Consider the following 17,083-nt stretch of genomic DNA (forward strand, 5'->3'; position numbering starts at 1 on the left):
CACGAGAAGCCTGAGGTTAGAAAGGAAAGAACCCAGAAGCTGCCAGCGAGAGGAAAGGGCCAGCCCTGCACCCAGCCCCGCCCCTGCCACCACGTGAGGGTGTCCCCGCCGGTCATGTGACCAGCTCACCCGGCTAAACAGATATGAGCCCCCAGCCCCCGCCGACTGGGCCCTGGGCTCTGGCCCTGCTGCTACTGGCGCTGGGGCTGCACTGCCTGGATGCCCAGGGTAAGTGGGGGCCCGCGGGTGTCCCCGCCACCGCCTGGGGCCGCCCCTGCTGAGTGAGCATCGCGCCCTCCAGTCCACAGAGGCCTGGACCCCAACTTCCGCGAGAGCTACTTCGAGCAGCTTCTGGACCATTTCAACTTCGAGAGGTTCAGCAACAAGACCTTCCTGCAGCGATACCTGGTGTCAGGTGAGGGCGACCCGAGGGACCCCCAGCCCGGGGAGGCCTGTCCCACCCTCACCCCACCCCTTTCCTGCCGCCCCCCTCCCCCCCGCAGAGAGGTTCTGGACAAAGAGCGAGGGGCCCCTGTTCTTCTACACGGGCAACGAGGGGGATGTGTGGGGCTTCGCCAACAACTCGGGGTTCATCCTGGAGCTGGCGGCGCAGCAGGGAGCCCTGGTCGTCTTCGCGGAGCACGTGGGTGCCGGGTCCCCGCTGCGGGCCGGGGCGGGGCGGGGGCGGCCCTGCGGGCGGCGGGGGGCGGGGTCAGCGCCACCCTTGTCGCCCGCAGCGGTACTACGGGAAGTCGCTCCCGTTTGGCCAGCAGTCCACGCAGCGCGGGCACATGGAGCTGCTGACCGTGGAGCAGGCCCTGGCTGACTTTGCCAGGCTGCTCCAGTGGCTACGGCAGGACTTCGGGGCCCAGGACGCCCCGGCCGTCGTCTTTGGCGGGAGGTGGGTCCTCCCGGCTCCTGTCTCTCCGGGGGTCGAATGGGCACCCAGCCCCAGGGCTGACGTTTCTGTGGGTCTTAGACCTTTCCTCCTCGAGGTCCTAGGGGGAGGCGGGGGGTCTGAGGAGGGGAAGGGAGCAGTGCTGGGTGCATCCCCGACGCTGGGTGGGCAGGACCACAGCCGTCCCTGTGCCCGCCCCCCACCAGCTACGGAGGTATGCTCAGCGCCTACATGAGAATGAAGTACCCCCACTTGGTGGCCGGAGCGCTGGCGGCCAGCGCACCTGTAGCGTCAGTAGCAGGCCTTGGCGACTCCTACCAGTTTTTTCGGGACGTCTCTGCGGTGAGCTAGCGAGCGGGGGGCTCAGGGGCCCCGGGGGGTCGGGGTGGGGGATCCAGACACACCCTGGTTGCAGCCACAACCTCTCCTTTCTCCAGGACTTTGAGGGCCAGGGTCCCAAGTGTGCCCAGGGTGTGCGGGATGCCTTCCGGCAGATCAAGGACTTGTTCCTGCAGGGAGGTGAGGAGGCCACACCCACCCCTGCTGCCTGCACCCCAGCTTCTCCCACCCCTCCCTCACCTCGGCAACACTCCCTGGCCTGTGCCAGCTGCCCTTAAAGGCCTTGTCCCGCCCCCTCCTGGCAGCATACCTCACGGTCAGCCAGGAGTTCGGCACCTGCCAACCTCTCTCAGGCTGGAAGGACCTGGTCCAGCTCTTTGGGTTCACCCGGAATGCCTTCACGGTGCTGGCCATGATGGACTACCCGTACCCCACCGACTTCATGGGGCACCTGCCTGCCAACCCCGTCAAGGCAAGCACCTGCTCCCACAGAAGAGGGAGGGCCTAGTTGCCCAGGGTGGTCAGTGCCAGGCAGCCCAAGTGCTATGCGTCTACTCTGAAGCCTGGGGCCAGGGAAGGGTGAGCTGGGAAGGGGCTGCGGGCCACAGGGGGGTGTCTTCTGCTGAGGTGCTCTGCTGCCCCTCCCCCACGACTAGGTGGCCTGTGCCCGGCTGCTGAGTGAGAGCCAGAGGATCCAAGGCCTCCGAGCACTGGCAGGTGCGTCCTTTCCTCAGCCCTGGGCCTGGTGCCAAGAGGAGGGGACTGTGTAGGCGTGGGGACCCTGGGGACCTCAGGGCCCAGGACACTTCCACATCATTTTAGGTTAGGAAGTGGCCATCTCCTTCTTGGCCCAGCCTGGGCAGGAGCTGCTGGTATAGACCTAGGGACCTCATTTCTCCTGGGCACATGAGACCCCACAGCCGGGATGCCGGCAGGACCCCTCTGAGTGGCCAGGGCGGGTGTCCAGGCACCTGGCCTCAGCAACCCTCTCCCCCAGGGCTGGTGTACAACTCTTCGGGCATGGAGCCCTGTTATGACATCTACCTGCAGTACCAGTCCTGTGCAGACCCCACGGGCTGTGGCTCGGGCCCCAGTGCCAAGGCCTGGGACTACCAGGTATGGGGGAGTCCTGAAACTGCGGGGGTGGGGTGCTGAATGAGGTGCCCGCCTCACTGGCTTGACCGCAACCTGGGGTGTCCCACAGGCTTGCACTGAGATCAACCTGGCGTTCTCCAGCAACAACGTGACGGACCTCTTCCCCGAGCTGCCCTTCACCGAGGAGCTCCGCCAGCAGTACTGCCTGGACACGTGGGGCGTGTGGCCCCGGAAGGACTGGCTGCATACCAATTTCGGGGGAGCTGGTGAGGTTCGGGAGGGAGCGGGCATCCTTTTTACCCCCATACTCACTGAGCCAGCCAAGCTGGGGTCTGAGCTGCCCTGTCCCCCACCACTTGCTCTGTCCTTTTCAGACCTCAAAGCAGCCAGCAACATCATTTTCTCCAACGGTGACCTGGACCCCTGGGCAGGGGGCGGGGTGAGTTCCAGGGGCCTCATCAGGCCTAACTGTCCTGTGCAGGGACCCTAGTGGATTTGCAGAATCTTCCCACGGAGTCCCCTTTGCCTGTGCCATTGGCCACACCTAGGTCTGTACCCCCTTACTCCCTCTTCTCCCCTCCTGGTTCTTTTTCTAACTTGGTGGGACCTGGCCTCTGGCTCACCCCCTCTCTCTGATCAGACATATCAAGGCTATGCAGTCGCCTCGAGTTGCTGCTCTAGCTGCACCGCATGGTGGGAACAGGCAGGCTGTATTGGGAGGGCTGGGGGCCAACTGTCCCAGAGCTTGCACCACACATGTGACATCGTCTCTGACACAGATCCGGAGGAACCTGAGTGATTCAGTCCTTGCCATCACCATCCACGGGGGAGCACACCACCTAGACCTCAGGTGCGGTCCTGCCTTGGGAGGGTGCTGCACCTGGCCTGGCCTGGGCCCACAGTGGGACCTGGCTAGGAGTCCTGGGAGGCCCGGGTTGGCCTTCCTGCTGAGTGCCCTGTCCCCTGCCTGCTCTTCAGAGGATCCCACCCAGCAGACCCCACGTCCGTCCAGGAGGCACGCAAGCTGGAGGCCACGCTCATCCGCCAATGGGTTGCGGAGGCCAGGCGGGGGCTGCAGATGTCGCGGGCACGGCACAGTGGCGTCTCTGAGGCTGAGGGGAGCTTCTCCAGCTAAGACCAGAGAGGACTAAGGGGTGCAGTCCAAGTGACTCCAGGGCAGGGCCTTGCCCAAGGGAGGGGCTAAACCAACGTGGTGGCCCAGCCAAACCCCACGAGGAGGGAATGGACATGGTGAACGTACTGCCCAATCTCCATGATCAGCCACACTTAATAAAACAGTCCTCAACTCTTGGGTTGCTGTTTAGGGGTGACAGGTGGGGGCCAGCTGAATCATGACACCCAAAACCAGAGGCTGCCCAAGTGACTCCCACCTCCCTTCTCTGCCCCATCTTTCAAATGTCACCAACTTGTCACTGCGAGCTTGTCCCCCAGGGAGCCCTGCTAAAGGGCTCCTGTGGCTCTGCCCCTACCACTCCCTCCTAGTCCCTCTTTGGGGGCCCTGGGCATTGGGCAGAGGCTGCCTCAGGCCCCATCTCCTGGCAGATGGTTGAACTCCCATCAGAGCACCAAATGCCCTCCAGTTCTGAGGGCTCTGGGTAAGGGGGGGGGGCACAGCCAGCAGCCACCTGGGCTGGGAAAAGAGGCCACTTCAGAGAGAGGGTCCACGCCTCTGTAAGCACAGGATGTGCAGGGTTGGGAGCCAGGCTTGTGAGTTGAGGGCAGCCTGGGGACCACCAAGGGAGAATGCGGGGACCTGCAGGGGGCCCAGCCTGGCCTGGAGAGCCCAGACCTCAGCAGAAGTGGCCCTGGCTCCTGGGGGAAGTGGACTTTCTGGAAATGATGAGGGCAGAGTGGGGCCTGTCCCAGGAGGTCACTATGTCCTGGGGGGCAGGGGACCCAGGACAAGGCCAGGTTTGTCTTCTCTGTGGAAACTGCCCTGGGTCAGTCCTAAGGGGTGAATGCTGCTGGAGGGGCAGAGGTGGCCCCCACCCTGAGGTGCAGACACCTCACGTGCCAGAGCTACGTACAGAGCGGGTGACCACAGGATCCTAACTTCAGTGGACAGTGTGAGGGTGACCAGCCCACTCGCCCCCAGTCCCACCCAGGTGTCGGGAAGCAGACTGCATGAACATGGAGGTGCCACAGCCAATCCACTTTATCCAGACTGAAGGTCCATCCCACTGAGGTGGGAGCAGCACGCCTTGCCACCTGCCCACCAGACCCTGCAGGATCCCTGAGTCCAACACGTAAACCGCACAGCCAGCCAGGAGCCCTGTCCCCCGGGGTCACAGACACCCCGAGACCAGCGAGGCAGAGCTGCGCCTGGTGTCCCCTCGGCTCTTGCCTGTGAACACAACATAGGGCCTGGGGACCCACAGTGGCCCCAGAAGGTGACCAGAGGCTTGGGACCCCCAGGAAGCCCATCCTTGTCCAGCAGGACATTCAGAATTCAGGAATGTAAGTTATGATTTGAGATATCTCGGGAAGAAGGAAGGCCCCCCGTGATGGACCGGACCCTCCCCAATCACAGCACTGGTTCTTGCTCCTTGTCCTTAACGATGTCCCAATGGACCCCAGACAAGGAGTGCACAGCCAGGGGCAGAACAGCTGCTGCCCGGCGGCCGCCCCCAGCACCGCATGAACCTGAGACGTCGTGGCACAGCTGCCTACTGCCTCTGTCATCAGCTTGGCCCGGAGCACATCCAGCCAGCTGGTGGACACCACACGGCCAAGAGCCAAGGAGGGCGGGCCTACCCAGGGCAGAGGTCCTGCTGACAGGTGCCCTCAAACACAGGAAGTGACAGACCCCGGGCAGCGCCCACACGGAGTCGTCCACCCTAAGCAGGGGCCCAGATGGGCAGGGGGTGAGCCTCGGTGTTGAACACGTAGGTGTCCAGGCTGACCAGGTCCCGGTCATCAGAGAAGAGCAGGTACAGGTACTTGAGAGTCTCGCCCAGGAAGAAGCTCTCCATCTTGTCCCTGGGCTGGGGGTTTTGGGGATCCTGGACATTGCTGATGGAAGAGTAGCCACCTGAGGGGACCTGCAGAGAGCCGCAGCCACGGCGTCAGCGCTGTGAGCACAGCCCGCTTCTTACACCCAGGCTCAGTCCTCCTAAGTGCCGCCAGCCAGAGGGACCCCAAACGCCCCCTTCCTCCCCACAGCACACAGGGCCTGGGTGGAGGGCACTGAGGCCTACAGGGGTCTGGCTTCCCCAGAAATGCCAGCTGCCCTCAAGTGAATGATGGGAAGTCCTGCCTCCAGAACTCCACGGAGGTGCTGCAAAGGTCCTGAGGCCACCCGACAGACAGGTTCAGAACCCACAGCTTCCCACACCACAGGGCTAAGGTCAAGTCTTAGGTCTGCCCAGCAGGTGGTGGGCCCTGGGCAGGGTGTGACCTTCTCTGAGCCATGGCAGCTGGGCCTGAGGACAGTGGGGAGCAGTGGTCCGTGCTTGTCCTGCTAGAGCAGCAATGACCACGCCACACGCAGGATCCAGGAGGGACATGCTCTGTGCTCCTTGGGACACTGTAGGGACCCACCCCACCCCAACTGGCTGGTCCCTCGAGACAGGATGAAGCAACACTCAGGCCCTAAGACTCTGGGTCATACCTAGGAAGGGGCAGGTCATCCCAGAAGCCACAGCAAGCCTGCCCCTCACCGTGCGGCCACCCTGGGAGGGGACCGGCCAGCAGCTCACCCGCGTGTAGGTGTTGAAGCTCCGGAGGATCTCCCAGCCCCAGTCCTGGTACTTGCCGTCCCCCGTGAGCCGGTGCAGGTAGAACAGACTCTCCACCGTCTCGGGACGCAGCAGGTTGTGCCTGTCGGCCGGCTGGGGACAGAGGAACGGCGTGAGGCCCACAGAGCGCCCTGACCCCAGCTCTGACCCTATCCCCGCCCTACTCACCTTGACCTGCACGTCCTTCTGATCCTTCTGTGCGTACAGGTTGAAGTGGGCGATCTCGGGGCTCAGCCCTGTCTCCATCTGCCTGTTCATCTGGTAGCAGGTGTCCATGAGTTCTTGGGCCAGCGTCATGTGGTCAGCAGGCAGGCCATGATGGGTGCCCAGGGCCAGCGTCCCTGGCAGGAAGCACACCAGGTGGTCCTGAAATTGAAGGGTCCCCTCACCACTGCGGAGCCAGCGGCTGCATGGGGTCAGCCTGGGTCCAGTGCTGCTCCAGCCTCCCACACCCCCGGGCAGCCTCAGCCTCCACAATGGCAGAAGCAGGACAGGTGACAGACACCCAGGGCAAGCGCCGGGGGCTCAGCGTGGGCAGAGGACGGAGTGGTGGGAGAACACCTGCCTCCCGGGGAGCAAGCCTGACCCCGTCCCGCCCCAGCCCACAGACTGTAATGGAGCACCAGCGGCAGGGCGAGGGCGGGGGTGGGGAGCGGGGTCACCCCTGCCCAGCCATCATGGGACAGCCAGGCCATGCAGCCGGGGGTGGGGATGGGGTCACCCTGCCCAGCCATCATGGGGAGTGGGGTCACCCCTGCCCAGCCATCATGGGACAGCCAGGCCATGCAGCCCACCTGTGACACCTCACACTCCTCGCCCGCAACTTCCCTGTTCTCTCCTGGTCGAGATTTGGAGCCCCAGGTGATGAGGACAAGGGGGTGGGCCCCAAGCCCCCAGGCCCCACCTGGACCACGCAGGTGCTCACCATCTTGGCGCTAAAGCGGCCGTGGGTAAGCTCCCCCACGAAGGTGAGCTTGCTGGGCTCAGATTTACGCAGCAGGTGCTTCTTGATCCCCTCGACAGCTTCCAGGTAGTCCTCCAGCAACCTGCGAACCACCGGGTCCTGTTCGCTCAGAGCCACGCGGAACCCTGGGCATCATCTACACGCGCACAGCCATGAGGCCTGGCACAGCGCAGCCCGGGGTGGTGGCCTGTGGTGGGTCAGCCCACGGTGCCAGGGCGGTGGGAACCTTCTGCTTCCCAACCAGCCCCAGAGGCCCTGGGAGGCGACTCCCCAATGCCGACGGCCTCATCCCTGCACTTGGTGTCAGCCTGGAGCTGCACCCCTCAGGGCCCCGGTCCCATCACCCCAAACAGGAGATGGCGGGCCGTTCCAGGTTCCTCACGGGGCTCCCACGCTGTGTAGGGGTGCTGTCCGTGAGTGGGAGTGTCATGTTAAGCACCCAAGTGACACGTGGAGGGAGGTGCCCTGGTGCCTCCTCCTGAGGACGGAGCAGCACAGCCCTGCCTCCTCGGCCGGGAGGGAGCTGGGGTCCTGCAGCCAGACCCCAACTGCGGCTCAGCACCAGGCCCTGTGGCCGGCCTGGCCTCCTGCCCGGCACAGTGGCTGTGCTGAGAGGAACCACGTTCCCACGAGGGGCCCCGACCGGAGCTGGGACGGGCGGCAGAGGCGGCCTCACCGCGTGTCCTGCTTCCCGCCCTGGATCCACTGCTTCAGCAGGTACTCGTAGTAGCTGTCGGCCCTGGCGCCCAAGGTGAACACGCCCACGTGGGTGAAGAGGCCGCTGTGCGTGTTGATGAACATGGGCACCAGCCCGTCCTTCTTCCCCGACAGGGAGTGGACCCTCCGCGTCACCTCCTCCGCAGCCTCCTGGGCAGACGGGGAGAGGGCCGGTCAGCTGGGGTGCGGAGTGGCCGGGAGCTGCGAGCACCCCCCTGCCCGGGCCATTCCTGGAGCAGCAAGAAGGTGGTGCCCCCGGCCCCTGGGCGGCCCACGCCCCACAGCAGTCCAGTCTGTCCAGAGAGGCGGCCATCTAGGGGCCAGCAGACACCACAGGCCCTGACAACAGGGCTGACCTTGTCCTCTGGGCAGGCCTCAGCCTGCACTGCAGGGGGCTGTGTCTGAGCCCACAACCACAGTGCTCAGGACCTCCTGCCCTGGCATGGCTGTCTGCTCCTGCTTCTGTCTGCCCCTGACCCCAGGGTAGCTGGTAACAATCAACTGTCCTGGATTCCTCTCATCTACCTGGTGAACTCCTATTCAGCCTTCAAGACCCAACGAGCCTGTTCCTCTAAGCTCAGACTCGCCTGGGCAGCACCATTCACTTGTGCCTCTACCCAACATGCTCACCCATCCTTGATGGATAACTTCCTCTGAGATAAAGCTGCCTTATTGCTCTCCGACCTCCAAGGACTGCCAAGACCTGGCCACACATGGGCACTGAGGACATCTCAGGGGGAAACGACCGAACATAGGTGTTTGTGCCACGTCAACAACACAAATACCGTGACTCTCATCGTCGGTGTGAGCACAGGGGCCCATCCCCATGCCACTGCAGGGCCATGGCACAACCAACCCCCCAGAGCTGCAATAGAAGGCCCCGGGCACGCTGCACCCAGGGGGCCCAGGACATGCAGCCAGAAGGGCCCAGGGCCACCAGAGCCCTGCATGACACGCCACCAGCTCTGGCAGGGCCCTAAGGACACAAGCTGCATGGGCAGGGCCCGAGCAGAGGCCCACTGGCCAGTGAAGGCCTCGCAGGTCTGAGCCTCAGCATCAATGGGAAAACGAGACTGGCCTGGCCTGTGGTGGCGCAGTGAAGAGAGCTTCGACCTAGAATGCTGAGGTTGCCAGCTCCAAACCCCAGGCTAGCCCGGTCAGGGCGTGTGTGATAAGTAATCAATGAACAACTAAAGTGAAGCAACCATGAGTTGGTTCTTCTTGTTTCCGGCCCCTTTCTCTGCTCTGTCTGTAAAATCAATAAATAAAATCTTAAAAAAAAAAGAAAAAAGAAAGAAAACGGGACTCTAACGAAGAAAGACAGCAGCCTCGTGGCCCAAGGTCCGTGTCCACAGGACGGGCTCTCGTTGCTGCAAGCCAGACCCCACCGGACACCAGGTGCCCCGTGCCTGAACCACCAGACCCCAGGTGCCCGTGCCTGAACCACCAGACCCCAGGTGCCCGTGCCTGAACCACCAGACCCCAGGTGCCCGTGCCTGAACCACCAGACCCCAGGTGCCCGTGCCTGAACCACCAGACCCCAGGTGCCCGTGCCTGAACCACCAGACCCCAGGTGCCCGTACCTGAACCACCAGACCCCAGGTGCCCGTACCTGAAACTTCTTCCACAGGACTGGCTCCCGCTGCTGCAAGCCAGACCCCACCGGACACCAGGTGCCCCGTACCTGAAACTTCTTAACTCCTGTGAGACGAGAGAGCTCCCGGAACTCTAGCTGGATGCTGGTCACCTCGGCCACCGTGCTGTCTGATGTCCACCATGGTGGGTGGGCCACGCCAGTGCCAATGTTCACGTCCGAGTATGGAATTTTGGAGGGCGTTTGGAACGCAGGCATCAGCCGATTCCCAAAATCTTCCTGATACAACACACGCAGAGGGAGGCCATGCTACCACGAGAGACCACGTCTGCCTTGCGTGGCGCAGACCCGTCACCCACCTCCATCCAACTACGAGGACGAGTGTGAGCCCGTGGGCTTCACAAGGCCGCAGCCCTCCACGGGAGCAGAGGGAGCTGGCCTCGTGAGCTCTGAACAATGTCCCTGGGGCTTTAGGGGGACAGGCCGTGCTGCTCGGCTTAGCTCATACCAGAAAAAAAAAGAACCAGAAAGGAGGGAGTGGAAACCCCGCCCCCACCCCAGAATCCCTGGAGCACAGGAAAAGCTGGGCAAACACTCGAGACCCAGGTCCGCAAGGGGGAGGCCCCTGCACCAGGAAACTCACAGCTCTCTGCAGGAACAGCCTGTCTCCAGACAGGTGGTAGGCGCTCAGAAGGCCCCCCAGGATCCGGATGGTGCTCTCAAACAGGTTGACGTCCACATCTTTCTGAAACTTTAGGTTCTTGGACACCCACCTTCTAGCTTCTCCAAATTCTAGGACATGAAACGGGAGAGGGTAGAAGACACGCTCACAGGTTCAGTGTGTCCCCAGGACCTTTCACTCTGAGGCCATGTACAATCTCCTGTCTTTATCCTGAGGGTGCAAAGGCATGAACCCTGAGTGTTCAAGTCTGAACATGAGCAGGCCAGCGTGCAACTGGGAGCTCCAGTGGCCGACAGCAGAGGCCACGGCACAAAGCCCACGGGAGGAACTCGGTGGCCGTCACAGCCTTTCCAGAAAACGTCAATTCAGAAACAGCTGTGATGCCGCATCCCAGCTGGCCCCTAGCTGTGTGGCACAAGGTGGACCTTAGGGACAGATGCCAGGTGCTGGCAGCAGCTACATCCGAACATGTACGACCTCCCACTACAGGGCCACCCCCTGACTGCGAGAGAAACCCAGGCTGGCAATGCCCCAGGATGTCCACCCTGGCTGCATGCTGGGCTCTCTGCAGGGGCCCGCTCAGAGGAAGTGCCCATGACCCGCACGTCCACTCCTGTCACCCAGAGAGAGAAAGTCCATGTCAGTGGACACAGCAGGTGGGGACCCGGGGCAAAGCGAGCTCACTTGCTCACGTCACACACGCGAGGTTGGCTGTGTGCTGGAGAGCGACACGTACCTTTCTTCAGACCCAGAATCCACATGGTGTCCAGGGAGTCGATGAGCGTGAGGCCGAGGCCGAACCACTCGCTGAAGGACCTGGACACAGGCTTCAGCTCGTCGTGGCCCCAGGCGTACTTGCGGTATCCGGTCCACGCGTGGCGGAAGGCATCGATCACGGCCTTCTGGCGCTCGTTAGGGGGACCTGCGGGGAGGGGATTGGGTCAAGGGGACCCGGACCTGACCAGGGAGGACAGAGCCCTTCCGTGGCCCTCAAGCAGGGACACTGATGACCTGGGGGACACTGCCCATCCAGTGCCCCAGAGCAGCAGTGGACAGCATGAAGTTCTGGGCACAGTGCCAGAGATCAGACCCTCAGAGCTGGACACAGCTGTTGAGGTGGCGAGGCCTGGGGGGACCCCACATGAGGGCTTAGACTTGTGCCCCTGGCCCAGTCCCATCCGCTCCCCCAGGGCCTGGCAGGCACCCTCTGGGGCCACAGGGAGCACTCGGTGAACAGACATTTCAGGCCACAGAGCAGTAACACCTAGGGTGGAGAGTATCAACTGTGACAGGTGCTGGTGACAAGGGCCAGACCACCTCGTCTTTCATGAGCCCACACCTGGCATCTTCCCAGAGGAGAGCCCGTGGGGCAGACACATCTTGGTCTTTTTGCAGCCTGTCTGCAGGTCCCACAAGGTACCTGGGAGTTCTCACCAAACGAGCAGGAGACCGCATCCATGAGAACGTGTCCCTGGCTTCACACCAGGTGTCCTCTTCTGTGGGGCTGGAGGCCTCCCCTTGTGGTGCCCAGGGCTCTGCCAGTCCTTCTCCAGGCCACATGATCCCTGTGTCCCCACAGGCCCAGCCGCCAGCGGTGGCCACGAACTCCTTCACCCCCTCACAGAAGTGCCAGTGCCCAGCACGTCCCCAAATACTGATGTCCGCGTGTGGGGACCCACCCAGCCTCCCGAGCCCCTCGGGCCCAGAGAGAGGCCATGGGCAGCTGTGTATCCACATCACCAGGCCCCCCTTGGACCAGACACGAACAGGAAAATGAGCCTCCCACACACGTACCCTGTGGCCACAGCCCTGGACGCGGACAACGGGGTAAAGGAGCCACGAGTTGCTCCCAAATCTCCAAAGAATGTGTGACCCCAAAGACCTGGCACCAACCTCAAAGGGACACCAGCACGGCACTCCATGCCCTGGGCGCTTACCTGGGTATCCACACGTCCTCCCCCCTCCATCAGGACGCCAGGTGGGGCCTTACCTCGTTGGTCCTGCATCCTGGGGGCCTGAGAGGGAGGCCTGGTGGGGGCCTCTGCCTTCCTGGAAGGGACTTCGGTGCCCTGCTCCGGCTCTATCATTGCTCCTCGCCAGCTTCAGGGAGAGAGCTGCCATCAGCAGTGCAGGGGCAGGGACGCAGGCGCCCGTGGTGGCTGCCCAGCTGGGCTCAGCCTTGCCCCCACGCCAGGCACCCAGGAGAACGCAGTCACCCCACCCCCACACGGGGCCGGCTCTCAGGATGGGCGTTAAGGTGTCTGCTTCAAGAGGCAGATAAGCCAGCCACATGCTGGTTCTCTTTCTGTTTATCAGGGAAGAAACACCAGATGCAGTGGCTGATTTTCTGTGCGTTCGGACCCATGTCTGCTGCTCCCGGTACCTGACGACCGTCCTCTGTGGGTTTTCTTCCTGGTGAGCCTCGTTCAACGCCTCTTCCCTCCTCTTGGTGTCATCCTGCCTTCTGTCCTCTGAGTCTTTACTGGGGGCTCTGATCTGCAGGTTGGGGGGCCCCCGCCGGGCATGCCTTTGAGGCTTCTAGGAAAACGTAAGAGATGCTTATGAAGAGAATTCAGCTACCTACGAGCTGCCGTTCTGTTTCCACTGGGGACCCCTCGTGAGACCCAACCCCAGGAGCGCTGTGTACGAACGTACTTATTTGTGCTTTCACTGTGACGTTCAGATTTGGGGGGAGCACCTTCCACATGCCATCTCCTGGCCCTGCCTGACCCAGGTGAGACTCTGCCAATCGTGTGCTAATGCTGCTTTGGGAGGGGGCTGAGCCCAGGCCCAGGACATCTCCAGCTCTCACTGACCCTAGGGGGCTAAGAGTCATACAAAAGGGTCAGAGGTGCCCTGGCCGGTTGGCTCAGTGGTAGAGCATCGGCCTAGCATGCGGAAGTCCAGGGTTTGATTCCCAGCCAGGGCACACAGGAGAAGCACCCATCTGCTTCTCCACCCCTCCCCCTCTCCTTCCTCTCTGTCTCTCTCTTCTCCTCCTGCAGCCGAGACTCCATTGGAGCAAAGATGGCCCGGGCGCTGGGGTTGGCTCTATGGCCTCTGCCTCAGGCGCTAGAGTGGCTCTGGATGCAACAGAGCGACACCCCAGATGGGCAGAGCATCGCCCCCTGGTGGGCATGCCGGGTGGATCCCGGTCGGGCACATACGGGAGTCTGTCTGCCTCCCCATTTCCAACTTCAGAAAATACAAAAATACAAAAAAAAAAGGGGGGGGGTCAGAGGCACGTCCTGTAAATGGAGCTGAGAGATCCCTGTAGCAGGCCAGCCCCAGGCCTCCCACTTCATCCTCAGCATGTGTGGTAAAGACGCCAGGTCCAGTGATCAGCTGTGGAGACCCAGGTGCGGTACTGAGGACAGCAGTCCTCCACAATGGCTGTGGCCAGAGACACCTCCAAGAACAGGACAGAGGCCCATGCTCCAATCACAGAATCTCAGCTTTTTTTTTTTTTTGGCAAAAGAAGGGGAGATAGTGACACAGACTCCCACCAGGATCCACCCAGCAACCCCATCTGGGGCCAACGCTTGAGTACTGAGCTATTGTTAGTCTGTGGACCAACTGAGGCATCCTCAGCATCCGGGGCCACCCTCGAACCTGTCAAGCCACTGGCTGCGGGAGAGGAGGGAAGGGGAAGAGAAGGGGGAGAGGAAAGGGGAGAAAAGCAGATAGATGGTCGTTTCTCTTGTGTGCCCAGGCCAGGAATCGAACTTGGACGTCCATACGCCAGGCTGATGCTCTATCCACTGAGCCACCGGCCAGGACTGGGTTTTCAACATATACCCACATCAGCTGTGAATGCACTCTCGTCATGAAGACTCAGATGACTCAGAATGGGCCCCCCCAGGCTGAGAGAATCAGAGCAGCTGAGTGAAACCCACAGGTCTCGAGGACAGGGCTCTAGTCTGAACAAGAGACAAGCCCAAGCATCCTCCCAGATTCTAGCCCCAAAGGGATGACGACATACACCCCTGCCACCCAGGCCTCTCCTGGACTGCAGGGGTCACAGCGTGGGGGCGTGTCTTTCAGGGGAGACTTGTCATATTCTGCTTTCTTAGTTTGACGGTCCACGAGCAAAGAACGGCTGAGAGGAGTGACAGGAAAGCTTGTCTGCTTTAACGGGGAGGAGATGTGCTCTTCTGCCCACAGGTCCTGGAGAGGGTGAGAGCAACCTCCCATCTGTCCCGGGGACAGTGCTGCAGGGTGTGAGGCCACACCTGGCCCCGCCTCTTCTCCCTGACTGCTGACAGAGCGTGACCCCAGGTGCACAGTGTCTGTGTCCTCATAGGCTATCTTCTTGGAACCACTTGTCTCCAAGGGGTTCATTTCTGGTTTTCTGACTGCCTCCTCATGTCCAAGTCCCCTCTCCCTGCTCTCCGCCCCAATTGTAAGGGTTGGGGTGTCCCAGAACCAGAGCCCAGCAGGTGTAGAACTGAAAACAAAAAAATATATTCTTCCTTCCTTCCCCAGATGTCGTCCAGCCAACCCAGGAGAAGTGAGATTGAAACACAGAACAGGTGGCAAGAAGAAGCATTCTTCGCAGTCGGTTTGAATTTACAAACTCTTCTGACGCTTCTGGAACTGAGCTGGGTTACAGCCCCACCCAAAGCTCACTGAACCTACCTGAGGTGACAGTCCCGGGCCTTTTCCTGGGTCAGCATCTGCATTCCTAGGAGCTGGCAAGACGGGCGGGTTTGCTGGCCTCACCTTCTGCTCCTCCACTGACCTGCCATTCGGGGCTAAACAAGAAAACCTATTTAACTCAGTGTGCAGCCGGGCCTAGAGAACATTAACCTTGCTTCACAGAAGACGCCCAGGCAGGGTACTTTCCTTAACAAAGGATGTCGAGGCCTCGGGAAGTCACCAAAGTGCATTCAAGAATGGCCAGAGAGAACCGAGCCTTCTTGAAGCACTTGGCCAGCTTAGTTCTCATCCCCAACCCACAACCTCAACTACTTCGCGTTCGTGTTTCCACATCAGGAAGGACACGTGGTGACCTGCGGCAGCCTGTCTGCTTTCCTCCTATAATCAGCAAGCTCAGAGAATTTCAGAGGATCCTCTACATCCTCACCAGCTCTCTGCTGGTCCTCTCCAGACACAGGGTAGTGTGTGTTATGAGAACCACGGAATGCCCTAAGCATTCAGCCTCAGGGCAGAGGACAGGCGCCAGCCCCACAGCTGACTCGCAGGAAGAGTCAGAGGACGTCACGTGAACAACCGCGTTCTAGCAAGGGGAGCTGAGAGCACTCTGCACTCCTTTTTATCTGGATTTCTTGCCCACTCCTTGCCCTTTATGGCTGCTGGAGCTGTTCAAGCCGGCTGGCCAGATCGCTGCCGCCCGGTCAACCCTCGGCTGTCTGCGGCGCTCACGGATACCTTTCCACTGGTCAGCCATGCTGATGTAGGACAGGAGGCCACAGAGCAGCAGAAACGCCAGCACAAAGAGAATCACATTCCGCTGTAATCTCGACAATTGCTTCCATTTCTACGGGAGGGGCGGACAGCGACACTTTTTACTGAAAATAACACAATCGGAAACCTCTTCCTCTGTGACAAACTCAGCGAGGACAATGAAGGTCCCTGTGCGGTTCTATTGTTTTTGAACGGGGGTGGGGATGGGGGCAGTTCCCTTGCAGCGGGTGACAGGCTGGGCTCATACTGCATGCAGGTGACAGTCTGCACTGGGACAGGTACGAGGAGGATGAAAGTGGCTCTATTGTCCACTTCTGTCCAGTGCATGAATAGTCTTTCTCAATGGAGAAAGACCAGGCAACGTGTAGTGTTTTGGGCGCAGGCCCCGCCAGACCTGCACCTGCCCAGATGCGGAGTGTGTATGCCCCGCGGCCTGAGACCACTGGGAACGCACCGGGGGTTCAACTGACCGAGTTCATGCTCCCAGCACCGGGGAGGAGAACTCATCCGGGAGCCAGGTTTCCGTTCGAGGTGGAGACGGCCCGGGGACCCGCTGGGGTGCGTCGGCCCCGCCCCGCGCCCTCACCCGCCTACTCCGAGGAGCCCGGCTCGCGCACGGTGCAGCCGGGGCAAGAGCCCCTGCCCAGCACAAGCGTCTGCGCCTCCGGCCCAGGACGGCGAGCGGGACGGCGACCACGGGGCCCGCCGGACCGACCCTCACCCGCCAGCACGAGCGGCGCCGTCGGGTTTTGCTGCTGTCGTCGCTCTGATCAAGGCTCAGCGTCACCGAGATAAAGTCCCGATGCGGCGCGGGCGGCACCGGCGGATACATGACAGCGGCGAAGGGGGCCCGGGGGACGCCGCCCACTGGCGGTGTCAAGAGGCCCAGTGATGGGAAGAGCCAGATGCTCTGTTTTTCGGACACCCACGGGCAGCCATCGCAGGTCCGGCAATACTCCGCCCATCGTTTTCGCCGCCAATGCGCGTGCGCCACGCCCTCATACCACCACTGCGCGTGCGCCGCTCCCTCATACCGCCACCGCGCGTGCGCTCGACTTCGAGGCTCCTGTGAGCGGCTTTACGTTTCACGGCACCTGCGTCTTCTCGCTCCCGCGCCTGCGTGGTGACCTTGCTCCCCCCCAACACACACACATACACTGGTTCAGTCCCGCGCCTGCGCACATCTTGCCCGAGTCTGGGCATAGCTCTGCGAAAGGGGCGTACTGGGCTGCTGTTTGGGGCGCTGTGTCCTTGCGCTTCCCTATCATTGCACCCCCGGCTCGGCTGCGCCTACTGGAGGAAGGGGTTCTGGACGGGGCGGCCTCCTGGACCCGTCACGGTCACTGCGAGTTTCTGTCGGGGCCGCTGGTCTTCAGAGGGTGCTGCGGGACCCCTACTTGGCCGTGCGCGTGCTTCTCCGTGTGGCTGGCCCTCTCCGCTCCGGGCTTGTCTCGCTGCTCCCAGTAGCCCTGCTATAACCTGTCCCGGTGTCTGCAGCGGCTCCCTGCGGTGTGCGCCGCCTGAATGGCACCTGACTCCTCCTCTCCTGCTCTCCTCCTATCCCCCTTCTCTTCTAAGGGCCTTCCCAGATCCCTGCAGGTCTCATCCC

The 17,083-nt window shown here is 61.9% G+C and overlaps 2 protein-coding genes across 2 annotated transcripts; one reads left to right on the plus strand and one right to left on the minus strand.

Annotated features, from left to right (window-relative positions):
- Window positions 1-82: 82 nt before the first annotated feature.
- DPP7 (dipeptidyl peptidase 7) lies at window positions 83-3,642 on the plus strand. Its single transcript, XM_066255651.1, has 13 exons — window positions 83-228; window positions 302-415; window positions 504-643; window positions 738-901; window positions 1,105-1,240; window positions 1,336-1,417; window positions 1,543-1,709; window positions 1,894-1,954; window positions 2,235-2,353; window positions 2,442-2,598; window positions 2,707-2,771; window positions 3,112-3,182; window positions 3,311-3,642. Exons 1-13 carry the CDS (start codon window positions 144-146, stop codon window positions 3,465-3,467), a joined length of 1,518 nt encoding a protein of 505 aa, XP_066111748.1. The 5' UTR covers window positions 83-143; the 3' UTR covers window positions 3,468-3,642.
- Window positions 3,643-4,490: 848 nt separating this feature from the next.
- Window positions 4,491-16,433, minus strand: LOC136323807 (endoplasmic reticulum mannosyl-oligosaccharide 1,2-alpha-mannosidase-like). Its single transcript, XM_066255657.1, has 13 exons — window positions 16,196-16,433; window positions 15,439-15,547; window positions 14,686-14,801; window positions 12,431-12,585; window positions 12,038-12,147; window positions 10,784-10,969; window positions 10,009-10,157; window positions 9,456-9,644; window positions 7,731-7,921; window positions 7,016-7,136; window positions 6,259-6,456; window positions 6,052-6,183; window positions 4,491-5,394 (listed from the first exon to the last, which is right to left on the minus strand). Exons 1-13 carry the CDS (start codon window positions 16,304-16,306, stop codon window positions 5,191-5,193), a joined length of 1,971 nt encoding a protein of 656 aa, XP_066111754.1. The 5' UTR covers window positions 16,307-16,433; the 3' UTR covers window positions 4,491-5,190.
- Window positions 16,434-17,083: the final 650 nt, after the last annotated feature.

The sequence above is a fragment of the Saccopteryx bilineata genome, chromosome 2, assembly GCF_036850765.1.
Source record: "Saccopteryx bilineata isolate mSacBil1 chromosome 2, mSacBil1_pri_phased_curated, whole genome shotgun sequence".
NCBI lineage: Eukaryota > Metazoa > Chordata > Mammalia > Chiroptera > Emballonuridae > Saccopteryx > Saccopteryx bilineata.

What these genes read in the sequence shown, in the direction of transcription:
- DPP7 (XM_066255651.1), top strand. Translation starts at nt 144, where the DNA reads ATGAGCCCCCAGCCCCCGCCGACTGGGCCCTGGGCTCTGGCCCTGCTG. An exon ending in GCCGTCGTCTTTGGCGGGAG is followed by an intron (nt 902 to 1,104) that starts GTGGGTCCTCCC and finishes GCCCCCCACCAG; the next exon opens with CTACGGAGGTATGCTCAGCG. An exon ending in TTTTTCGGGACGTCTCTGCG is followed by an intron (nt 1,241 to 1,335) that starts GTGAGCTAGCGA and finishes TCCTTTCTCCAG; the next exon opens with GACTTTGAGGGCCAGGGTCC.
- LOC136323807 (XM_066255657.1), bottom strand. Translation starts at nt 16,306, where the DNA reads ATGTATCCGCCGGTGCCGCCCGCGCCGCATCGGGACTTTATCTCGGTG. An exon ending in GGCTGTTCCTGCAGAGAGCT is followed by an intron (nt 9,645 to 10,008) that starts GTGAGTTTCCTG and finishes GTGTTGTATCAG; the next exon opens with GAAGATTTTGGGAATCGGCT. An exon ending in GGCGGGAAGCAGGACACGCG is followed by an intron (nt 7,137 to 7,730) that starts GTGAGGCCGCCT and finishes GGTGGTTCGCAG; the next exon opens with GTTGCTGGAGGACTACCTGG.